Source organism: Nanorana parkeri, unplaced genomic scaffold (genome assembly GCF_000935625.1).
Source record: "Nanorana parkeri isolate BGI_ZX_2015 unplaced genomic scaffold, ASM93562v1 scaffold26, whole genome shotgun sequence".
Taxonomy (NCBI): Eukaryota; Metazoa; Chordata; class Amphibia; order Anura; family Dicroglossidae; genus Nanorana; species Nanorana parkeri.
In genome coordinates this window covers 3,144,729-3,166,126 of record NW_017306294.1, presented here as the reverse complement: position 1 = coordinate 3,166,126, position 21,398 = coordinate 3,144,729, and the positions used below count along the sequence as shown (strand labels likewise).

The 21,398-nt window shown below is 39.4% G+C and overlaps 1 protein-coding gene across 1 annotated transcript in view; it reads left to right on the top strand.

Moving 5' to 3' along the window:
* Nucleotides 1-21,398, top strand: part of PLXNA4 (plexin A4) — a 580,559-nt gene that overhangs the window by 356,551 nt on the left and 202,610 nt on the right. Inside the window, exon 5 of the mRNA XM_018566064.1 lies at nt 15,435-15,558. Coding sequence (XP_018421566.1) covers nt 15,435-15,558 — 124 coding nt within the window. The remainder of the gene's footprint in view (nt 1-15,434; nt 15,559-21,398) is intronic.

The window sequence follows — 21,398 nt, the reverse complement described above, 5'->3', positions numbered from 1 at the left end:
GCAGATTCCTATATGCTCATTTATTTTATTTGAGGATATACATTTTATAATTCCCTGGTTATAGTGCCATGTGGGCAAAGCTTTAATCTTTGTACATATGGTATAGGGCTTCCCATGGTAACCAACACAGTCTGAAATGGGAGGACACAGTAGAGCGAAGAATTGTGCAGAGAGGGACAAATAGATAAATAAATATACATTAGTAAAGGACCAATGCACACCAAATATATTACAGGAGGAAAAAATTGAAGAGGTGACCTTGGTCTTTAAAGTAAAAAAATCTGAGGTTAATCGTGTAAAATGTATCAGCATTCTATACACATTTTTGACCATTTTCCAAACATCGTACTATAATTGGTCTGTTTCAGACTTGTACTACAACTGGATTTATATGGCCTCATACAATCTTTCTCAAAATGTGTGGCTGCTACCACTGATATAATATAATTACGCTGGTTGATGTATGTGCAGGACCACTATGGGAGTGTAGGTTCTCAGTCTAGTGATAACTGATGACAAGCATTAGTGTGGACAAACATTGCTTTTACAGACTGCAGCAGCTTTTTCAAAAAATACACTACCTCAAGAGTAGGTCTTTCTAAGAGCATTTTGGGAAGGGATTTCAAGGGAGTAGCTAATGACAGTTGGTCACATTCAATTAATTTGTTTAGCAATTTTGAAGATGATTCACCACTCATCCAAGTGTTTTTTTCAGTCACTTTAATCTGAGTTTAATCGATTATTCACATGCAGATATATTTCTGTTTGCTCTTACCAAGCTTTATACCATCACTAGCAGAGTTGCCAACCATTTAAATTTTGGCAAGTTGTACCCCATTTTCCTGAAGAATTTCTTGCCAGATCAAGGTGGGGGCGTGGGGTGCAAAAGGTGTGTGCATGTTCAAAACTTTAGTGGCTTTAGCAACTCCTAAAGCTATTTACCAAAAACTGCACAGATTTCAGAAGCTAAGTGACCTGACTGCAAAAAGGCGAGCAGTCCTGCACGTGGAGATAGAGAAGGGACTTTATCAAAGCTTAACTGAACAAACTGAAGATAGATTCTGTCTGCTCCAGTTTTGACTAATCCCCCGAGTGTTTCTGTTACAAGGTCTGATTGAAGTTACAGCTCTACATGTCCCATGTATACTGTAGTTCCACAAAGGCTTCAGCTCTCTTTTTCTCACTCAATACACTAGGAGAATAAGTGCACAAACACCAGACAGTAAAATAGTAAAAACAGAAGAGAAAACAAAATTGCCCGTGGGAATACAAGCAGAAAATCCAACAGAAAACAGTTGTTTTTTGGCATGCTATCCACAATCCAAGGAGTCTGAAAGTGTTTTTGCCTGCCCTGAAGGTGCAGCCCTAGCTGGCAGCCCCTTTAAACTGCTGTAGCCGCACATCGTGGGGTATTCTTAAAGCTGTGCAACAGCTTGTGTCCTGTTCACTGGGTGACTAGATAGACATGGGTGTGGGAGGGAGCAGGATAAAGAATAATTTTGATTGGCCACATTGGCAGCCCAAACTTTAACCCTGCCCACTGGAGAGAGGAAGAAGGTGGAGATCCTGGGGCAAGAGGATTGTAGGAAAAAAGCAAGAGACAGAGAGACACACAGGGTTCCTAAAGGAAGGTGCAGGCTTAATAGGGGAGCCCAGTGCAAAGGGATTGAGTGGCCTGTCTTACAGTCATCGTTACCTAGCTAGGAGATATTGAGGCCTGTGTTGCATTCACCTTCAGTTTTATTAAGGCAGTTATTCAGAGACAGACTGCTGTCAGAAGGACATACAATGGGAATCTGAGTGGTGAGCAGACTTTGGCTGTGTTTAAACCTACTTACCATTTTGATAGATGTGCCAAGTGATCTTGCTGAGCATGTTTCTTAAAGTCTCATTATTATTTTTTGGTACCTTATGGTGTCATGAATCTTGTCTTCCTAGTAATATTACTATTTAGTTGTTGTTGTTGTTGTTCAACATCACGTAAAATATATAGTAACATATTTGATTAAATGTAAGCCTTTGGCTGTAGTATTGTGCATGTTACTGCGTATAGGGTGTATTGTTTCATGCAAATGCTTACTTTACAATAGAAAGTAGCCCCACATTTTTGCAGTTTGCCACCAATATTCATATTTCTTCTGCTCTTCAATGTTAAACTGCTTCTATAATGAAGAAAGACCCAATCTTCCATACAAACGCTGAATATCCACTTACAAATCACAAACCTGTCACGTGCCATTAACATTAAAGAAGCAATATGGTTTGTGTTTAGATTTAATAGGTCTAGAACTTATGGTCAGATAGGAAAAGGAAGCAGTCATTTTTGTAAATAACCTCAGTCACAATTCTATAGTGTCTGTAAAATATTGAAGAAATCCAGAGCATTAACCATGTGTCAACCTCTTATACCTCTTGTGTATAAGTGCCAACAATCCATCTCAGCACAGGCCAGTATAATTCAATTTACAAACTAGTAATAGAAAGTGGTTATAAAGCATATGACATGGCTATCACTTATTGCAATATGTGAGTACAACATATGTGAGGATGTATATCAGAATATAAATAGAAGAAAGTACCAATAAATTATGCCTGCCATATTTATAGTAAAGGAAAGGAAGTGTGTTTTGATAATATAAAACATGAGTTTCCCTTTTTGTAGTGTGATCTGATGTACAAATCACTAAATTTTAGTCCTTTAAAAGCAAATTGTTTTTACTTCAAATACTTTTGTAACATCACAAATTCAGCTAAAGAGAGAAATAAAAAATAGTAGGTATCTCACTGCCTGTAATGACTGTCTGTATTGTGAGTCAGTGTTGTACCAGTTTTTAGCATTTCTACCCCGCGTTGCTGGATGCAAGTGAGTCATAAATTAACAACTACCTTCCTTAACTTCTTCTATCCAAAACTTATGAATGAAGCTTTTAGCATAATATTTGCCTACCCCGATTTTAGGTCTCTGCTTTGGAAAACCCTCCATCATTCTTGCTATTCAACATTAGACCTGTAGCCTTTCCTTGGTTAATGGCATTAGTGCTTTGTGGTTTTCTTCTTGAGTAGAAAGCCAGTTACCAGGTATATTATTTTTCTGTTGAGGTGTCGATTTATCACATTTCCTGATATGGAGACCATGTGGAAGAGCTGGGCTCAGTAGAAAGTGCACATTATAGACAGGTTCAACTGAGAAAGGTAAAAGCACTGTAGAAAAATAAGCATTTCCACTCATCTAAAACATGTGAAATTGTCTGAAAATCCACAAAGCTGGGGCCTAACCTGCAATAGAACAAAAAAAACCTGGTATACAAATAGACAAATAAAAATTCCCTAATCATGGGACAACCTATGAAGAAGGGAGTGCACACTTTCATTAAAAACCTCACCTGCCAAACAGACACAAGAGTTTTTGCAATGAGAGTCTCATGATCTGATTTTTTTCCTAATTAAGCTTTATTGCAGTTAAGCTAGCTACCTCCATGCTTCCCCTCAAGTGGAATGAATGGGTATTCTTAGGTGTCACAATCATGTTGATATACAACTTGAATTGTATTTCCATTTTTGTAGTCAAATTTGAGAAAACCCCACAATATGTTTGTTATGTGTTCCTTTTCATACAGCATATCGAAAAATAATGTTTGTAAAAAAATATTACCTTTGAGATGTGTCTGTGTAGCAGACCTTTCCAAGCTTCTTTCTAGATTTCAGAGGGATAGAAAACTCTGTCTGTCCACATAGAAAGACTTGGGACAGACTGAGTTTCCTCTTATAAACACACTCCGAAGCCACACGAAGCAAGCCAATGTACGGCTGATTTCAGCCGTTCCAGCCTGAAGTGAATAGCTGAACAGTGTTCGGCTCACTTCACTTCAGAACGGTCATTCACTCGGCTGCCCTCGGCAGCTTGGTGAATAGACCCCACAGTTCTTCTAGGTCTTCAACCCTCTGTTAGGACAGACTCTTTTCAAATCTAGTTTACAACCAATAATGAGATCTGCCAGCAGGATAATTATGTTAACATTAACCTGCCCAACCCCCTTGCAAAACTCTCAAAACAACTTTACTTTCAGAATAGAGCATCTATAGTGCATGCAGCAGTTAAAAAAACAGATACAGTATGTTATGCTTTGTGAATGGCAACATGTGACAAATAAAAAAACTGGTGCTATCCCAATTTGCTGCAAATTGCAAATGCACCATTGAGTTTCCAATGACTATTACTGAATTATAATTGAATGTGTTTAAATTATTACAAAATAAGAATTTTATTGTTTGTGGGAAATTATTATTAAATACAGGACATTCCATATTTATTGTTCACACTATAGATAAATGCAGTTCCAGCCATCTCTAAAACGATTTCAAGTAAAATTAAATCCTACGTCGTTATGGTAAATTAGCAAAGGAACATCATTTTTACATAATTTATCAAGCTTTGTGTGATCTGGCACCTTAGGGTTCAATTGCATGTGAACTTTTAAACTTGTGTGGGCATGATATTTGACTCATCTGTATACAGCATATCCCTTTTTTTTAATACACTGATATTACTTTGGGTTTAAACTCATACTCACAGGCAATTGAAATCTTGCATGTATTTGATCCCTTTATTCAGTGGGGCAGCAGTTGTGCAGTCAGAACCTGCCCCCTAGTGACAGACGTTGAAAAAAAGAAAGGACACTCTGTAGCAGTGTAACAATCCCCTAAAATAAGTTTCTAAAACAGTAGCCTTATTGACAGGCTATCTACCTCCTTGGTCTTTGAAGCAAAGTTCAAGTTGATTAACAATGGCACAGGTGTGAAGTGATGTACACTGCTTGAAATGTCTTTTGTATTTATTTTCCAAAAAAGTTATCACATTTTTATTTGACCAATTTTGAAACAAATATTTTTGTTTCAATATACCATACTAGCAGTAGTAGAGTGTTGTACTGTGTTAGTGTTAATGCAGAAAGTGTGGAATTTACACAGCGGATACAGTTCAGTAATGCATAAAGTTTGGAGTTTATCCTGACCACAACTACTTTTCCTTTGGTCAGAACTTCTACATGCAGCAGATGGGAGTAACAATTGTGCCTATCTACAGTACATGCCCCATAAAACCAATGGCCCACTTTTGCTATTGATATGTTGATTATCTGGACTGCAAATGCAGAAGATCTTTCCCAATTTCACAGGAGGTACAGGAGCTACAACAATAAAAGCTAAATTAAACCACTTGCAAAACTGGACACCACAATACATGATAATCACTTTGCTGCCAGGCCCTGATCTTCACTTTTAACCTCCGTAGGTCAGTCAGTTTGCACAATTTTTTTGGTCTTATCATTTTTTACTTACAACTTTCTGAGTTTGTAAAAGACTCCCCCACAGACACATTTTCCGAACCCATAGAATAAAAAGATGGTGCTATTGATTTTGGTTGCATGGTAGTTGCACAAATGTTTATCAAATTATAACTATATGTTTAATAAAAAATACAATAAATCATTAGTAGCACACATGAACACAACATAGCTTACAAAATTCCTAATAAAAGTAAACCTGTATGAGGTAACATATAACAAGTACTGTATTTGCCGGCGTATAAGACGGGTTTTGAGACCTTAAAACATCCTCCAAAAATCGGGGGTCGTCTTATACGCCGAGTCGTCTTATACGCCGACAAATACGGTATCTGTAAATTGTAAGCAAATGTATGCAAAACTATAAATAAACAACTTGTGCCCTGTGTGCACCACTTTGATATGCATTGTGATAAAATGGTGCAGCAATACATTTTATCGAAAAGCAACATGCTACAACATGTTGCAACGCAACACAAGCCCACTGGTGTGAATGTGCCTTTAGTGTGTTAGTGCACCGCAGTGCACCAGCACACAAAACGTGCATTTCAACCAGGTGTGTAGTGTGTGTGTACATTAGGCATAAGTGTAATTTGTGTGGGGGGGAGTTTTTCTTTTTTTAATCGATTTTGATAACAGTACTGTCAAGGAGCTTTGGGGAAATATAAGGGGTCTAAAGAGCCCTTGATATTCCACTTTTGAGATAGAGAAAGAGATTGAGGACAGAAAGTACCTAATGTTCTTTCCCTCTGCAGACCAGCACTGATTGACACTGAACAGGAAGTGCTCAGCACTTCCTGTTCATTCCGAAACTGAAAAGATAGTAGACATGTCATTCATCTTTTATGACACAATTAAATGTCTTACATAGAGTTCATAGTATACAGAGATATGGAGACTGCTTGAGACTCAAAACCACGTCCCCATAAACATACAGGTTGAACCTTTTGTGTCTTGTTTTAACCTTGTCAATTATGTAACTGTTCCTTCAGGAAAGTGAAGGATAGGTAAATGAGACATATTTACCAATCCCTTGCTCAACATCCTGAACACTCTTCGCTGTTCACTGCGACCCCGTCTCTCACTCAATCCTTTCCACTGGGCACCAGCAATCTGCTCCCCTTAGAAGTCTATGAGAATTATTCCCCAAACCACCTCTTCTAGCACATCTTCAACCACCCAATCTAAGATAGCTTATTGTAGGAAGCTGCACAAACAGCCCAGCAGTAAATGGAACATCTCCCTGCATGCTAAAGGGCTGTGAAACCTGCATACATATGCGCAGCACTGACAGGGTACCAGTACAGAATCAAAGCAGGAGTACAGTAAACAAGGCACTTTTGCTGCAGAAACTTCAAATGTGGTATTGATGACATTGTTTGCAAAATGCCCTAATGAATTCTATGTTGGGGAGATGTGTTAAACCCTTGCCTGATGAATGAACCTTTATAGATTTACAATTAACAAAAATAAAACAAATGTTCCCCTAGCAGCATATTTTGCAGCAGGGGCCACAGCATACATAATTTCAAGATTATGGTACTGATGGGGAACTTCAAACGACAGAAAGAGAGGCTAGAATGGGAATGTATATTCATGAAAACATTCAAAACTCTAGACAGTGGTTTAAATAGATACATCAATTTTATGTGCCACTATAATTGTTCTTGAATTTCTGACCTCTTAAAAGGAGAATTATGGGTAGAGTGAAATGCAATCAGACCCATAATTAGAGTGATATGTGACGCTGAAACTGTCACATGTCGGCTCTATGGATGGAGAACTGAGCAATCACATGCTGCTGATCACTCAGTTCCCAATCTCCTCCCTGTAGAGAACAGTGACTGACAGCCACAGCTTCCCGCAGAGATTCCCCCCTCCCCTTTCCGTTTCTCCATTGCTGACTGGAGGGACAGACGGGGTAGAACAGCTGGCATAGAGCCAGCTGTCAATCAGGTGGTGGGGTGGATGCCAACAATATTTTCAGAATCTTTCCCAGTCGCAGTGCAGCTCTGCGCTGTCAACGTGTAGCGGGCAATAGCCTACAATATGCTGAGTTTTGGGTCACAGGAGGACATAGTAAATGTCCTGCTGTGACCCTAAAGAGAACTATGGGCCAAAAAGGTTGGGCCATAGTTCTCTTACAAAATAATGTTTGGTTTGTCTGAAGGAAAGGTATCTCATTCTCACTAACTGTGAGGTGGGTCTGAACTTCCTATATCCTAGTCAGTTGTCCCAATAACACTCTTTAGCTCTAACAACTACAGATATATGCTAACTATTTACAATAACCATTAGTGTTCAAGGGTATCGAAAAAAATAGTTGTATTTCATTAATGGGTGTAGTTCATTGCTTCACCAGTATATGGACATTTCATTCTCGCTAAAGTGTAAGGTGTGCCTGGACTTTTTACCTCCTAGTCAATTAGCCCAATACACTTTGATAACTATAGAAATATCCTAACTATTTTCAATAACCATTACTGTTCAAGGGTGTCGAGAAAAATAGTTGTGAGCCATTACTGGGTATATTTCATTGTTTCACCATTATATGGACATTTCAAAAGGACTCAATTACCCCAATAACACATACTCAGATCTCTATCTCTATAGCCTAACCCTTTACAATAGCCTTAGCCTCAATGTGATGGGCAAGGGTACTAAGTAATAATAAGGTTTATGTGGTTGGGGAGGGCTGGTCAAATCACAGAGCTTTGTAAATCACAACACTGGGAACATAGGATCAAAGTACATATATTTATATAACTTCACAGTCAGTACAGCATGATAGCATCTATTGGGAATCTAATGTGTATAATTGTGCTTTGTTTACCCACTAAAGTCTTTGAACAAGGCAAAACTCTATTTTAAATGTTTAAAACATTCAAAATTCTTGTAAGAATTAGAAACGGTTCATGTAGTCTTCATGCAATGCACCATTTGAATGGGAATCTTATTTTACTCGAGACATGCATTCCAGTGTCCTGAAAGCAGAGAGTAGCTACAACATTATAATTAAACTGAGAAAAGTAAATGATCAAACCTCAAGGTGTTGATTTCAGCAACCAACCAGTTTTTTTTTAAAATTGATGGAAACATTTACAAGAATTTTGTTTAGTCACTATTGGCAGCATCTCCAGTTTTGAATTAATTAAATTTTTCCTAATTTCCCAAGAATCAGCTATCTGGTTTGGGAAGGGGGGAGGGGGGGTGGAGAGAGGGAGAGGAGATTGTGATTGTGTATTATTATGGTTGCTGACTATTTTAGATTTTTTTGCAAAAGAATAGAAAAGAATCCAGAATATTTCTCTTTCTCTGGCGGGTCTGCATATTGTAAAGTAGACATGGTGTAGCTTTGCTTGAGAAGACAAGGTGACTGAGGGACTTGGCATGACCATGTACCTAGGAACTTGCTTTAACATTCCCATGCACTTTGCTGTTAGCGATACCTCTTTCTTTGTGGGACAAAGCATGAAAGAAAGGTCATACTAAGCAGAGATCTCTAAGCTTGCTTTATTCCCTAGCTGCAACACAACACTATTCCTATTGAAAGAGCTTTGCTGAGATCTAAGAGTTTGCATTCTGTATGATTTCAGGGCTGATTTGAAATGAACCCACACTGAGGGCTGTTATAAATGATGTGTCAGTGCCCCCTTTGGTCAGCACACAAGACTTTCACACAGAGCCAGCAGTATTACTTTTACAGAGATGGACTGCAGGCGCTCTTATTGTTTGTGACATTTGTGCACAGTATGAGGTTGTTTGGAATTAGAAGCCAAGCATATTTCAACATAAAGTGCACTTTGGAGAAAGAAAACAAAGTGTAAACCCTAACAAAAAAAATCTTCTAAATGCTGAGATAATTGCAAAGTCATTGATAGCAGGGAAATGATTTATTGTTCAATGTTGAATAGCTGAGCTGAAAAGTGAGCTATCTGTGCTATTAAGACATAAGTGTTACCTTTTAAATACTTATGCAGTTACTGGCAAAATAAGTTTTAAAAGTGCCCCCTGCCAACTTTAGAATAGTGTATGCAGCACAAGCATAATAAAGTAGGCAGTGCGGAAATATAGCGTGACACATTTTTAAGATTATCGGTTTAGGTTTTACATAGATTTTATGTAACTATTAAAGTATGTTTAAACCCAAACCTTTTTTTACTATTAGATAGAGTGTGCATAGGGTTCTTTATTGTTGTGTGTGTCCCAGCTGGGAACATTCACAGGATTATTCACAAGTATGGAGTTTGGAGAAGGCAGGAGAAGCGAACAATCTAGGACAACATAGCTGAACTGGAAAGTGAGCTGAATTGGAGAATTTTTCCAAATCAGCTTTTTTGGCCTAGATTGTTCACTTCTCCTGGCTTCTCCAAACTCTTCACCCTTTTGTGAATAACCCTGTCAGTGTTTATTCTGGTGCCTCTGAAAACAGAAAGTCATGTGACATTCAAAGTTTTAGAGTTGTCACCAGAAAAAGTAGACGAGGGACAATCTTCCAAAGGGGAACAGCTGTCTGGAGGGGGTTTGTCCTCACTTTGAAGAGATTTCCTCTCATTGCCTGTTGTGTTTGCAGCACAGGAAGTGAAGTGAAATCTCCACAGTGGGACACAGACAGCAAAGAAAAAATGTTTTCTATTTTCTATCTAAAACTAAAAAAAAGGGCTTTATATATACTCTAAATATGCTCTTAAGTACATGCATGAATTTAGAGGTGATCTGTTAGCTCTTCTAGAATACTAATTGCTTTCACAGCAACCTTATAGAGCAGGCCTGTCCAATCTATAGTCTGTGGGCCATTTTAAATCAGCAGATCATAGTTTAGTAGCTGGAAGCTAGGCTACAATAGATTATGAGCATTGTGGATGGGGACAACTAATACCCACCCACATTGCTTACTGTAATTTAGCAATGCACGTGCTTAGTGATTGGAGTTGCTCCATTTCTCCCAACATCGCTCCATGCTCATTACAGCAGGACTTATCCTCCTCTGTCACAATAAATAAACACATAAGGGCTGGAGCACAGCGTGAATTGGTGGTTTCTGACCTTGTTGTTTAAAATGGGAACACAGTAACCCCTAAAATGTGTTAGGTGGGTCATATTAGTGATGTTGTATTGCATCATGACAGCCATGTGTGGTATTGGCAAAACAGCATCTTGATAGGGGGACGGCCCTTTTTTTCTCATTTTAGGTACAAGTTGATACTACTCTGCACAAGAAAGTGAGGGTGTACTGTCAGAGTTGAAAATCAATTCTGGGAACACTAAAATGCCCACCTATTGTATTTTAACAAACACCTGTCACAAATCTGGAAAGATGAGCCTCACAAGGGCAGATAGTTCCTAGCAAAACCTGATTTATCATCTTGTCCTGAATCTTGTATACAATAGAATCCCACTTATGTCATTAAATGTTAATAATCATACTGTGTTTCCTTTACAATAAGGTACTATGCTGCATAGTCCAGAACCATAACATAAGGGAGAATAGCTGCTTGGCCTGTTATCAGCAGAAAAACTTGCTGTTTTTTTCCGTTCAATAATTCAACAGCAAACTGCTTTCTCCCTTTTAGACACATATATTTAGTGAGTTGGTTAGCCCGATATCAGCAGGCAAATGTGCTAAATTTGTTTCCGTTCGTGTTATTGTTCAATAATTCAGCAGCAAGCGAAAACATTATTTTCTTGTTTTACTATATATATATGTTGTTTGTTTGTTGTTATCTGGCCATAACATTTAAGCAGTTACATAAAAATTCTTCCTGGACACTTTACAGAGGATTCGCTCAAGCCTGTATTACTCAGTGCTGCCAAAAAAGGGGCGCCCTGCAAAAAAAGTTTGGATATCTCCGATAATGATATTCACAAACTATATCCTGTATATGTTAATTGGATCCATATTTATTGGCTAAATGCTATATGCCTAAATCACTGTGTAGCCAGATATTCCTGTGCCTCCGGGCACCGTAGAAGTTGCATAGTCTGTGAGATAGATATTACTTTTTTGATGGCCCAATAGTGGGTCTTGCTTAAAGAAGTCCCTTGTACCGGGATATAATTAAGCACAACACTTTAACAGAAAGCTGCATAGAATCTATCCCCACACATAAAGAGGGAGAAATGTTAAGTGTGTCCCGCCCAAACTTTGGTTTTAAGTTTTGTATAGAGTGTGGAGGCATTAGAACCTGTGCTGGGTTTTTACTGCTATTCAGGACTACTTTAGAGAGATTTTCCAATATTTGCTCTCATAATGACAATGGTTTTACCAGGTCAGATGTGAGGAAAAATTTGCAACAGTGGCAGCAAAGACAGCAAAATATACATTTTGTCTAGCACAGGCAGAAAGGGTTACAACCAGTAGCATAACAATAGCCATAGCAGACCATGAGGCTTTTATGAAGCCTGGGGTAGGTGCGAAGCCCCACGGTGGGGCTGTCAAGGAAGACTAAACTGTGAGGCTTCCAGCATAGAAGAGCTGAAGTCAGATCTCATGATCATAATCACAAGTCACACATCCTCCCTCTGTGCAGTTTAAATTTGGGGGGGGTCCTTTCTAAAGGGTCTGGTATGAAAAGGGCAACATCATGCTTTTTTCTTCTTCTGCGGACTGTAAAAAAAATATATATATTTTTTCCTTTTGTCTAATGTCACTTTGCTGCAAAGAAAATTCATCCGGATTGAAAATTCGTACAGACTTCCGCTGACGAATTTGCATCCCGAAACAAATTGACTCCAACGAACCAAAGAAAACAAAACAAATTTGCCGGATCACATGTCTACCTTTGCCCCTCTGCAGCATGAGCTATCATGAACTCAGAAAAGCAAATGGTCATCTGTTACAGATTGCATTTGTGTCTGATATAGACAAATATCTCAAAAAGTCTACGTAAATTAGAATATCTGTGGACAGCAGTATTTCTTTTTTCCAGTATAATTTTTGTTAGCTAATAGTGACAACTATAATGGACCTTAGTGGATAATAAAAGGCATGAGTGAAGTTTCTATAAGCTGTTCCTCATCTCATAATTTTCTGGTAGAAAAGCAGAGGTGACTTTATTACATTTTACCATACACATTGCTGCAATAGACAAATCCCCTGATATAGAAAGACTTCTCACTGTGCAGAAGACTTACACAGTATGCAACATTTATCTCTATTTCTTCCAGCAATATTTTAAAATAAATAAAATAAAATAAACATTGCCATTAGCATAGATTAATTGACCAGGGACTCCTAATGAGTTCTACATTTTTGGAGGCATATCCCAATAATGCATTCCTCCTGACTTTCTGCTAATTAAATCATATCTGATTGGTAGAATTTCACTTGGTGTCTCTGCTGTGCCAAGCTCCCTTTTCTCTTTGAAAGATCTGATGAGAGCTGGTTTTGTTTTCACAGCTAATAGCTCCCCTGCTGCACTATCGGCATCTGCCTCGGTTTGCAAGAGTTTTATACACTTAACCCAGTGCAGCAAATGTATTGCCTCTGAGAGTTCCCATTAGAAAATGTTGCATATGTATAAAATACAGTCAGAAAGACATGTATTTCCAATTCTTCTAGCGTCAGTGGAAAATTCACTAGCGGTCTGCATTTCTGTTCCAGTGGATTGACATATACTCAGTATGTGGATATATAACAGATGATATTGAATTGATCTTCCTGAGCTTCTCAGCAATGGTGTGGGCTCAAAAGCATCACAATCATGTCAAGCATTTCTGCCCATGTACATTTATGCAACCAAGGTTTGTTAAACGTAGCAGAGCTATAATGTTTATGTTTTTATATTCTGTCATTATTTGGAATATGTTATTAACACAAAGTTAAGCAGCCACTACGAGCTCCCACCAGCCCACATGTACACTACAACAGCACTAAAAAACACCAGATTGCTAATCTGGATACTGGAGTTGCTCATTCATTGGCATGTTGGTTTCATTTGGCATGATAAGGCACGTTTTGAACTGATAAAGGATTTGTACTGCATCATATGTCCAATATACCCATTTCTCTTATCGAACAAAGCTATAATAATGTTCCTGTGGTCAAATGCGGCAATGCACACTAACCAATCTCTTTACATTACCACGTATCTAAAATAAACATGTTTCATATTTACAGTGCAGTGCAGTGCAGTGCAGTACAGTTTCAGATCATTAAACACATCTGCCACTAGTTTTCTTACAGTAAAGCTATACTACTTCCTATAAATGCTTTTTGTTTAGTGCCCCAACAGCATCCCAGGTGCTACATTTGAGCATCCTGTCCTTCTTAAGCAACCTTAGGATTCTTAAAGTGCATATACATATTCTTAACAACCATTATAAATAACCCTCACTGATCTGAAGATTATGAAAATACCTTAATGTCCATAGTCTGGACACATGAAATCCTTTTGCTCCTCGGCTCCATCCAGTGGCTATAATGTGGTGGGAATGTAAAAGCCAGATGTTTGTGAATCGAACAGCTCTGCAAATGTTTTATAAATACAACCTTAAAATGCCTTGAATCATCAATTTCTATGTTTGTGGAATATAGAAATAAGGTTACATCCTGTAGCCCCAAACTCTGCATTAATATTTTTGATGTCTTTTTATCAGGCATTTTTTAAAACACACAGCTTATTACAGGATATCAGTACCATTATTGGCAAATTGCTAAACATAGAAATGGAACATTTCACTTCTATACTCAACATCTTTTTTTTCTGTTTACTTTTGAATGCCTTAGAGTCCACACATTAGGCCAGGCCTAGTAAATGAGTTCAGGGCCTTTGTACACAGGCTTTTTGTTTACATCAGAGCTGCTTTGCTTTCCGTAATACAACGTTAAGGGTGACCATGCTCTCTGGCTAAAAATGTCTTAGGGGATCTATTCACTAAGCTGCCGTAGGCTGGTACGGCTGATTCCAGCTGTATATCGGCTGAAATCAGCCTTACATCGGGTGGCTTTGTGTGGCTTCGGGTCGGCCGAACATGCTCATCATGTTTGACCCGACCCGAAGTGCAGAAGGAGCTCGACTCAGCCGATCCAACATCTGTATCGGCTAGGCCAAACCTCCGGCAGGCTACTCGCTGCTGTTCGGCCTATTCTCATAGATGCTGAATAGCCGCATCCCGCCGACCTATTCTGTGGTACCGAGCAGAATAGAAAAACAGTTAAAAAAGTAGTAAAAATAAAAATAGAAAACGATTGGGCGGAGCTAGCAGTGACAGCTAGCTCCGCTCAACTGTTTTCTATTGGCCGCATTGAATGCATAGCTAGATTCCTATTGGCTATTTCACTTTACAATAGTCAATAGCAAACTAGCTATTGCACCCGCCCTCTGCTGCTGTCAATCACCAGAGTGTGACCTGATGTAGAACTGCAGGTCCCCCTCTGCTGATTGACAGCAGCAGTGGGTGGGTGCAATAGCTAGTTTGCTATTGCAAATTGAAATAGCCAATAGGAATCTAGCTATGCATTCCTATGGTGATTTTTTTTATTCTGACAGCAGCCAACGGCTCCGATGTCAGAAGAAAAAAAACGAGCAGGGAAAGGTTTACTCTGCTCGATCGAGCAGAGTGAACCTTTCTGGGAGAAAGTGTTTCTCTCCCGGGCGGCCGGGAGTCGTATTAGACTCCCAGAGCGTCCGGGAGAGCAATGACAGATGGCGTTCCTGGTTACTAGGTAACCAGGAACGCCATCTGTCATTACACACTGAGAACACGGAGAGGCCGGTGTGATATTATAGTGGCCCGGCCGGGTTCTCAGTGTGTAATGACAGCGTCCCTGGTTAGCTAGTAACCAGGGACGCTGATCTCTCTGCAAGCCGGAGCCAGCCGTGCGATGCAGTGTCATCGCAGTTAATCACTTTGAGACAACATGATACTGCATACATGTCATTTACATGTCATTTAATAAACAGTAAATCTTTGGGTTTCATTATGGTAGAGAATGAGTAGAGAATGGGTAGTGTCCAATTTGTGCAATGACAAGCCATATTTGGACTTGTAGTGCTACAACATGTAATATAACCTGTTGCACTTGTTAGCAATTTTTGGATAATTGAAGTAGACTATAATAGATAATGTATGTGTTTTGTTCTGTTTCAGTTGTACACGAAAAGAGAGATGTGAGCGGTCTCATGAGGCTCGAAGATTTGCATCAGAGATGAAGCAGTGTGTCAGACTGACCGTCCATCCTAACAATATCTCTGTCTCTCAGTACAATGTGTTGGTAAGAATCTTCTTGCTCTTTGGAAAGGCATATTGCAGTTTTTGTATCTTTCTTAACTACAGTATATTGTACATATATCAACAAAGGAACCTACCAACAAAGCGAATGGTAATTTCTATAGCTCATGGTTCAAGCTTATTCATTTACTAAATGTAATCATTTCCTCAAATTCATCATTATTTCCATTGTTAATGTAGAAAAACTGATCTGTGTTGAATTATAGCATTCACACTTGTGGAGTTATCTTTGGGAGAACAAAAGCAATTTGCTGGAGGATCTGCGTAACAGCCAAACAATTGCTTCTGAATTGAATCTGCAGGAAGAGAGACCTATTATCCTGTGTATTAGGCCCCAGTGCAGGCTAGAAATTGAGGAAAGCCTCATGGGGGTTAAGCCATTCACAAGGAACAGAAAGCAGAGTAGGGTTCACATCAATTCATTACTATAGGACAGGCAGAACTGTACCTGCATTTAAATGATTGGCCACTTCCACACTGCTGTGCTGCAGAATTATTTTGGACAGGCCAAAATACATTAATGTGTTGTGCACCTTCATATGGATGAACTGGATAGGAAAATAACATATCACACAATCTAGGTTATCTAATGTTTCTGTTTGCCAAACCATTACTAATATTTTCTTACCGCCCTAGACAAAAGACAAGATGCTCTCCTTTTTCTTTAAGCCTGTAACACACTGGTAGTATTTGACACCACTTAAAATCATTATGAGCATTGTCAGTAATAAATAATTATGGCACAACAGCTTGATACACTGAAAAATAACTGCATACTTGACCTGTAAATAAATATAAGGAGAATTGTGCACCATATAATGTAAGCGTGCTGCATTTTCTAGAGCCTCCTATCCGGCATATCCATCCCATCACCACTGTGTCTAACAGCATTTTGTAAACATGAAGCTTGCTGCAAATACTGTTTGGACAGAAACATAAAAACAATTTAAGCCATTTTCCTTGAGAAGATTTATGAAAATTGAAATTGTGTATATATGGAGATTGATGGTTGTGTTTGAGATTCCTAATCAATATGTTGAAGTACACATGTGATTGATTATTAATGCAAATGGCAAAGTGTGATAGCCCAAACAAACAAAACATCAATTAGCTTGGATTGTTCTAAATGCTCTAAACTGATCAAAACAGATTACTACATAGTTGCTATCACTTACTTTGCATTGCACATCATCATTGTGCTTTTTATATAATTGCTGTGATCTGCTAGTTTTGTTATGTTTACAAAAGTGGGCATTCAGGTAGAGCTTCATGGGTGGCACCTGGGAAGCCTCTGATGCAATCTCTTTATCATACACCAACCAATCCATTTTTTGTTGATCCATTTGTTGCAAGTTATATACCTGTCAGTATCTACAATTAAAAACAAAGAAAAAATGGAAAAGCGCACTACAAGGGGTCTCCACTGATCTGGGGGTGGCTACAGTAAATTTAAAAAAAGAAATCTTATTTTATAATGGCATAAAAGATTGAGATTAAGAATATTCTTGAAATAAAAGTAGAAATAAAAAATTATTGTGGTTAAAATTAAAATCCAGTAGTTTAATATACAGTGTGCAAGCTCTATATAAACAGGGTGAGGGACCCTGTGTAAAGTGACAATCGACAAATAGGTGGAGAGCGCTCTAACTGTGTTAAAAAAGGAAGACCACTCACGTTTTGGAAGTTACTGTGATGGTTGGTCACGAAAGACTGATGTGACTGGAACACATAGGATATCACAGCAGGATAAGGGTGGCATCAGGGAGACATAAGGGGAGCTGGCCTGGAGGTGGTGATATGAGAACCGTGGGGAGACAGCTGGCCAGGCTGAATCCTGTCGGCTGTGCGAGATGAGCCCCTCAGTAGCGGTGCTGTCACTGTCAGGTCGCAATGGCGATGGGCTCTGCTCCAGTCCGCACGAGCGTCAGTCAGACTGAGTGGTAGGGGGTGTATTGCTGTTGTAAGCTACGCGTTTCGAGGCTGCTGCCTCTTTGTCAAGCCTGAGATCTCAGGCTTGACAAAGAGGCAGCAGCATCAATGTAAGCTACGAGTTTCGAGGCTGCTGCCTCTTTGTCAAGTCTGACTGCACGTAGCAATTCCAGAGAATCCAGCTCCTTTTTGTAAATGCCAGAGATCTTGGGGATGTCTCTCCACCCACTGGTCGATGCTTACACTCGCCCGCGGGGTTCAATTTCCAATCCGTGGAGGAAACATCCGAGGTGGTTTCAGGCTTGTGCGGCCGCACGGTAAGATAACATATGTTAGAATCCCCACGGCGGTGTGTCCGTAATGCGGTAAAGCCGAAAGCTGAAGGAGATCGAGTGGCAACAGCCCGCTCGCACTTCTCGATCTCAGCCTAAATTGTACAGGCTAGTGCACCAGTGACTATCTGCCGCTCAGATTATCACCCATACTGGGTTATCCTAAGGGAAGTCATTTTAATTGTTTTTAAATGTCTTGTTGTAGGTGTTCTTACTGGTTATTTTGTTACTATTAAATTTTGTCATTTACAAATACTTCATATGTGCAAACCTGTTTACTAAACCAGCTCCAATTAGGGATTTCTTTGTACAGGGGATTTTCTAGTGTTGCACAGTTTATTTGAAACCCTGGAGATTGGTATTTACATTTGCTGCATACAGCGTAGCTCCTTCTGTTCCCCTTAATTAGTGAAGGAATATCTCTCAAATGGGACACATTTTGCAAAACAGTGACAGTGATTTTAACCCTTTGGTGCCTCAAACAAGTGGGAAAATAACTTAATTACCCCTTATACCTAACTTTACACAGCTGTTAGGCTGACCCTAATACCTCCCTCCCTTGAGTTCCAAAATGTAACCCAGTGGAAGGGTTAGAACCTTTGACAATGTGCCTTCCTCTCCCGATTACCATTTATTTACATCTATTCTCTGCACCAGTACACTGTCAATGAAGGGCACCATGATGATGGCCACTTTAGAAGTGGGGCCCATGATAGTCTGTTGCCACAATAGTCCACAGTTTTCCAGGTTGAGTGATTCTGGGCATTATTCAACCCAGAAGACTAAAGACAGCTTGTGGCGAATAAGACATATCGCATGGGGGCAGCTCTGGATTGAAGGTTAGTATGGCAGTCTGGGCTATCTATATGAGGGACATTTCTTAGAAACAAATATTTTCCCCAGAATTTTCCTTTAAGGAAACAGTAGAGAGTTAACCCTTTTGCTGCCAAGGACTTTTTTTTTGTTTTTTTGCACACATGATATAATCCACATTTTAGGCCTGAAAATTACTTCAAACCCCCAAAATATTAAATATTTTATGAAAGCCAACACCCTATAGAATAAAATGGTGGCAGTTGCAAATCTTTAAAATTGCATGCGGCCATGAAACGGCAACAAAATGCAATACTCCAAAACGTCCATAGACGATGATTTAAAAGCCCGTACAGGTCATCAGTTTAGAGATACACGTAAATATTGGCCCTAGAATTATTGCTCTCACTCTGGCATGTGCAGCAATATCGAACATGTGTAGCTCGATCAACGTTTTCATACGTAACGCACCCCACACGTGTTTGTGTGAATGTGCGCGTGGAGCAGAGGGACTTTAAAATGTTTTTATTATTTTTGCATTTATTTTAGTCTATATTTTTTTTACTTTACTTTAATTGCTATCACATAGGGGGACTTATAAGCCTCCCATCTGTTAGCATATAGGCAGTGACAAGTCCTCTTTAAGGTGACACTGAGGGTCCAAAAGACCCCTAGTATCAACTTTCCACTTTAAATAAGCTATTGAAGTGCAGATTGCACTCCACATATCTTATTGTTCAGCTTTCGTAGAAAGGGAAGAAGAAAGACGAGCGGACGTTCACCGCTCTCCTCCCCAGCTATCCGCCGGCACCCGACATTCCAATCCCAGGCCTGCAGGAGGAGGCTGGGAAACACGGCCGGGGGGATGGGCACTCTACTTGGCCCATGGAAGCGATCTGGCGGCAACTGAGCTGCCAGAATCACTTCTATTGTAAAGCCGGCAGCTTGCTTTACAAAGGTTAACAGAGTCTGTTTACAGGGCCATGATGCCAATGACGTACTAGGTACTTCCGTGACCGCGAAAGGGTTAAGCTAGACTATATGCTGTGTAACAATCAAGGTAAATAGAGTTTTAGAGTTAAACATCAGAGCAAACCAGCCACAAGTGAGGTTTAGTCTGTTTCTGATATCATTGTTCAACCGGATGTTGTGTGATGCCAGAAAACTCCAGAAAAGTCCATTCAACTAAAGATAATAGCACCACTTAATAATAAGCGGCCTTTCTGCCTTTTGCAATTGTATTTTTTGAGAATCTTCACTTTTAAAAAGTGTAATTGATTTTCTTTTGCAAAAATGCACTTGATTGCAGTCTTCTGGAGTAATTATTTGCAGCAGAATTATTTTAAAGATTTACAAGATCTATTTTGAATGGATCTTCTGCTCAAAGCAGCGAAGAATAACAATACTATTTCAGCATAATGTGCTCATCCTTGAAATCGTCAATTTCTTTGAGCCGCTCATCTTTTCTTGGTCTTAGCAGCCCAGTCGTATCTACAATGCTTGGTGCATTGGCTTTTAGCAAATAATATTATTGTGCTTGTTCCATTCTTTAACAGCAACAAAAAAAAATCACATCCAATATTGAGTGATATTGAACAATCTCTATAGTTAAACAGCAACATTGTCAAGACACTTTAATTGTGCCTCTTTTAAGCTTCCTGCCTTGGTTTTCCATCTTTTCATTACTTTTAATAGCAAGAAATTTGTTTGCAAGACACAGGCCCTGTTTCAGCTGTTTCTGTATATCGTTAGATTGTAATTAACAAAATATTCAAAAAATTATTAGATGAAAGAACATTTCTTCTTAAATGATTAGTATAATCTAAAGCAACCCTGTTGCTAAGTGGCAGAACTGAGACTAGACTAATCCTGTAAAAGAAGAAGCTTTATTTTCCCCTATCTGATAGTTGGTGAGATGAACCTTAGCTCCCCTAATGAGCTCAGGGCACTGCTGCTATCCCACATGTTCAGGTGTGTCAGATAGTCCCCCACAGGGTGTTGTGGACCCCCCTTCTGACCCTTTTGTCACTACAAGACATAGCAGTAATAAAGAAGTGGGCACACACAGGACATAGTAGTGATAAAGTAGTCAAGCACACTAGAGGACACAGTAGTGATATAGAGGTCAGGCACACTACAGGACCTAGTAGTAATATAAAGGTTAGGCACAGTACCAGACACAATAGTCATAAAGGGGTCAGGCACACTACAGGACACAGTAGTGACATAGCGGTTAGGCACACTGCAGGACTCAATATTAATATAGGGGTCAGGCACACTGCAGGACCCAGTAGTAATATAAAGGTTAGGCACACTATAGGACACAATAGTGATAAAGGGATCAGGCATACTACAGGACAGAGAAGTGATATAGGGGTCAGGCACACTACAGGACACAGTAGTGATATAGGGGTCAGACACACTGCAGGACAATTGTGATATAAGGGTTAGGCACACTACAGGACACAACAGTAATAAAGTAGTCAGGCACACTGCTGGATACAATAGTGATATGGGTGTTAGGCACAAAACAGGACCCATTGAGCACAAAACAATACAAATAGAAGTGCTAACTCTTCTATCAAACTATAAAAAATACTTATAACCTCTATAAAGTTTATCTTCCTTTCTCCCCACTAAACTGGCACCATCTTACTTTTGCCATTATCCAGGGTCATTATCTGCTTCCTGGGCCAAGATAATGGTCCAGATATAATGCACTCATTTAACTCCTGATGCCTGCACTGCT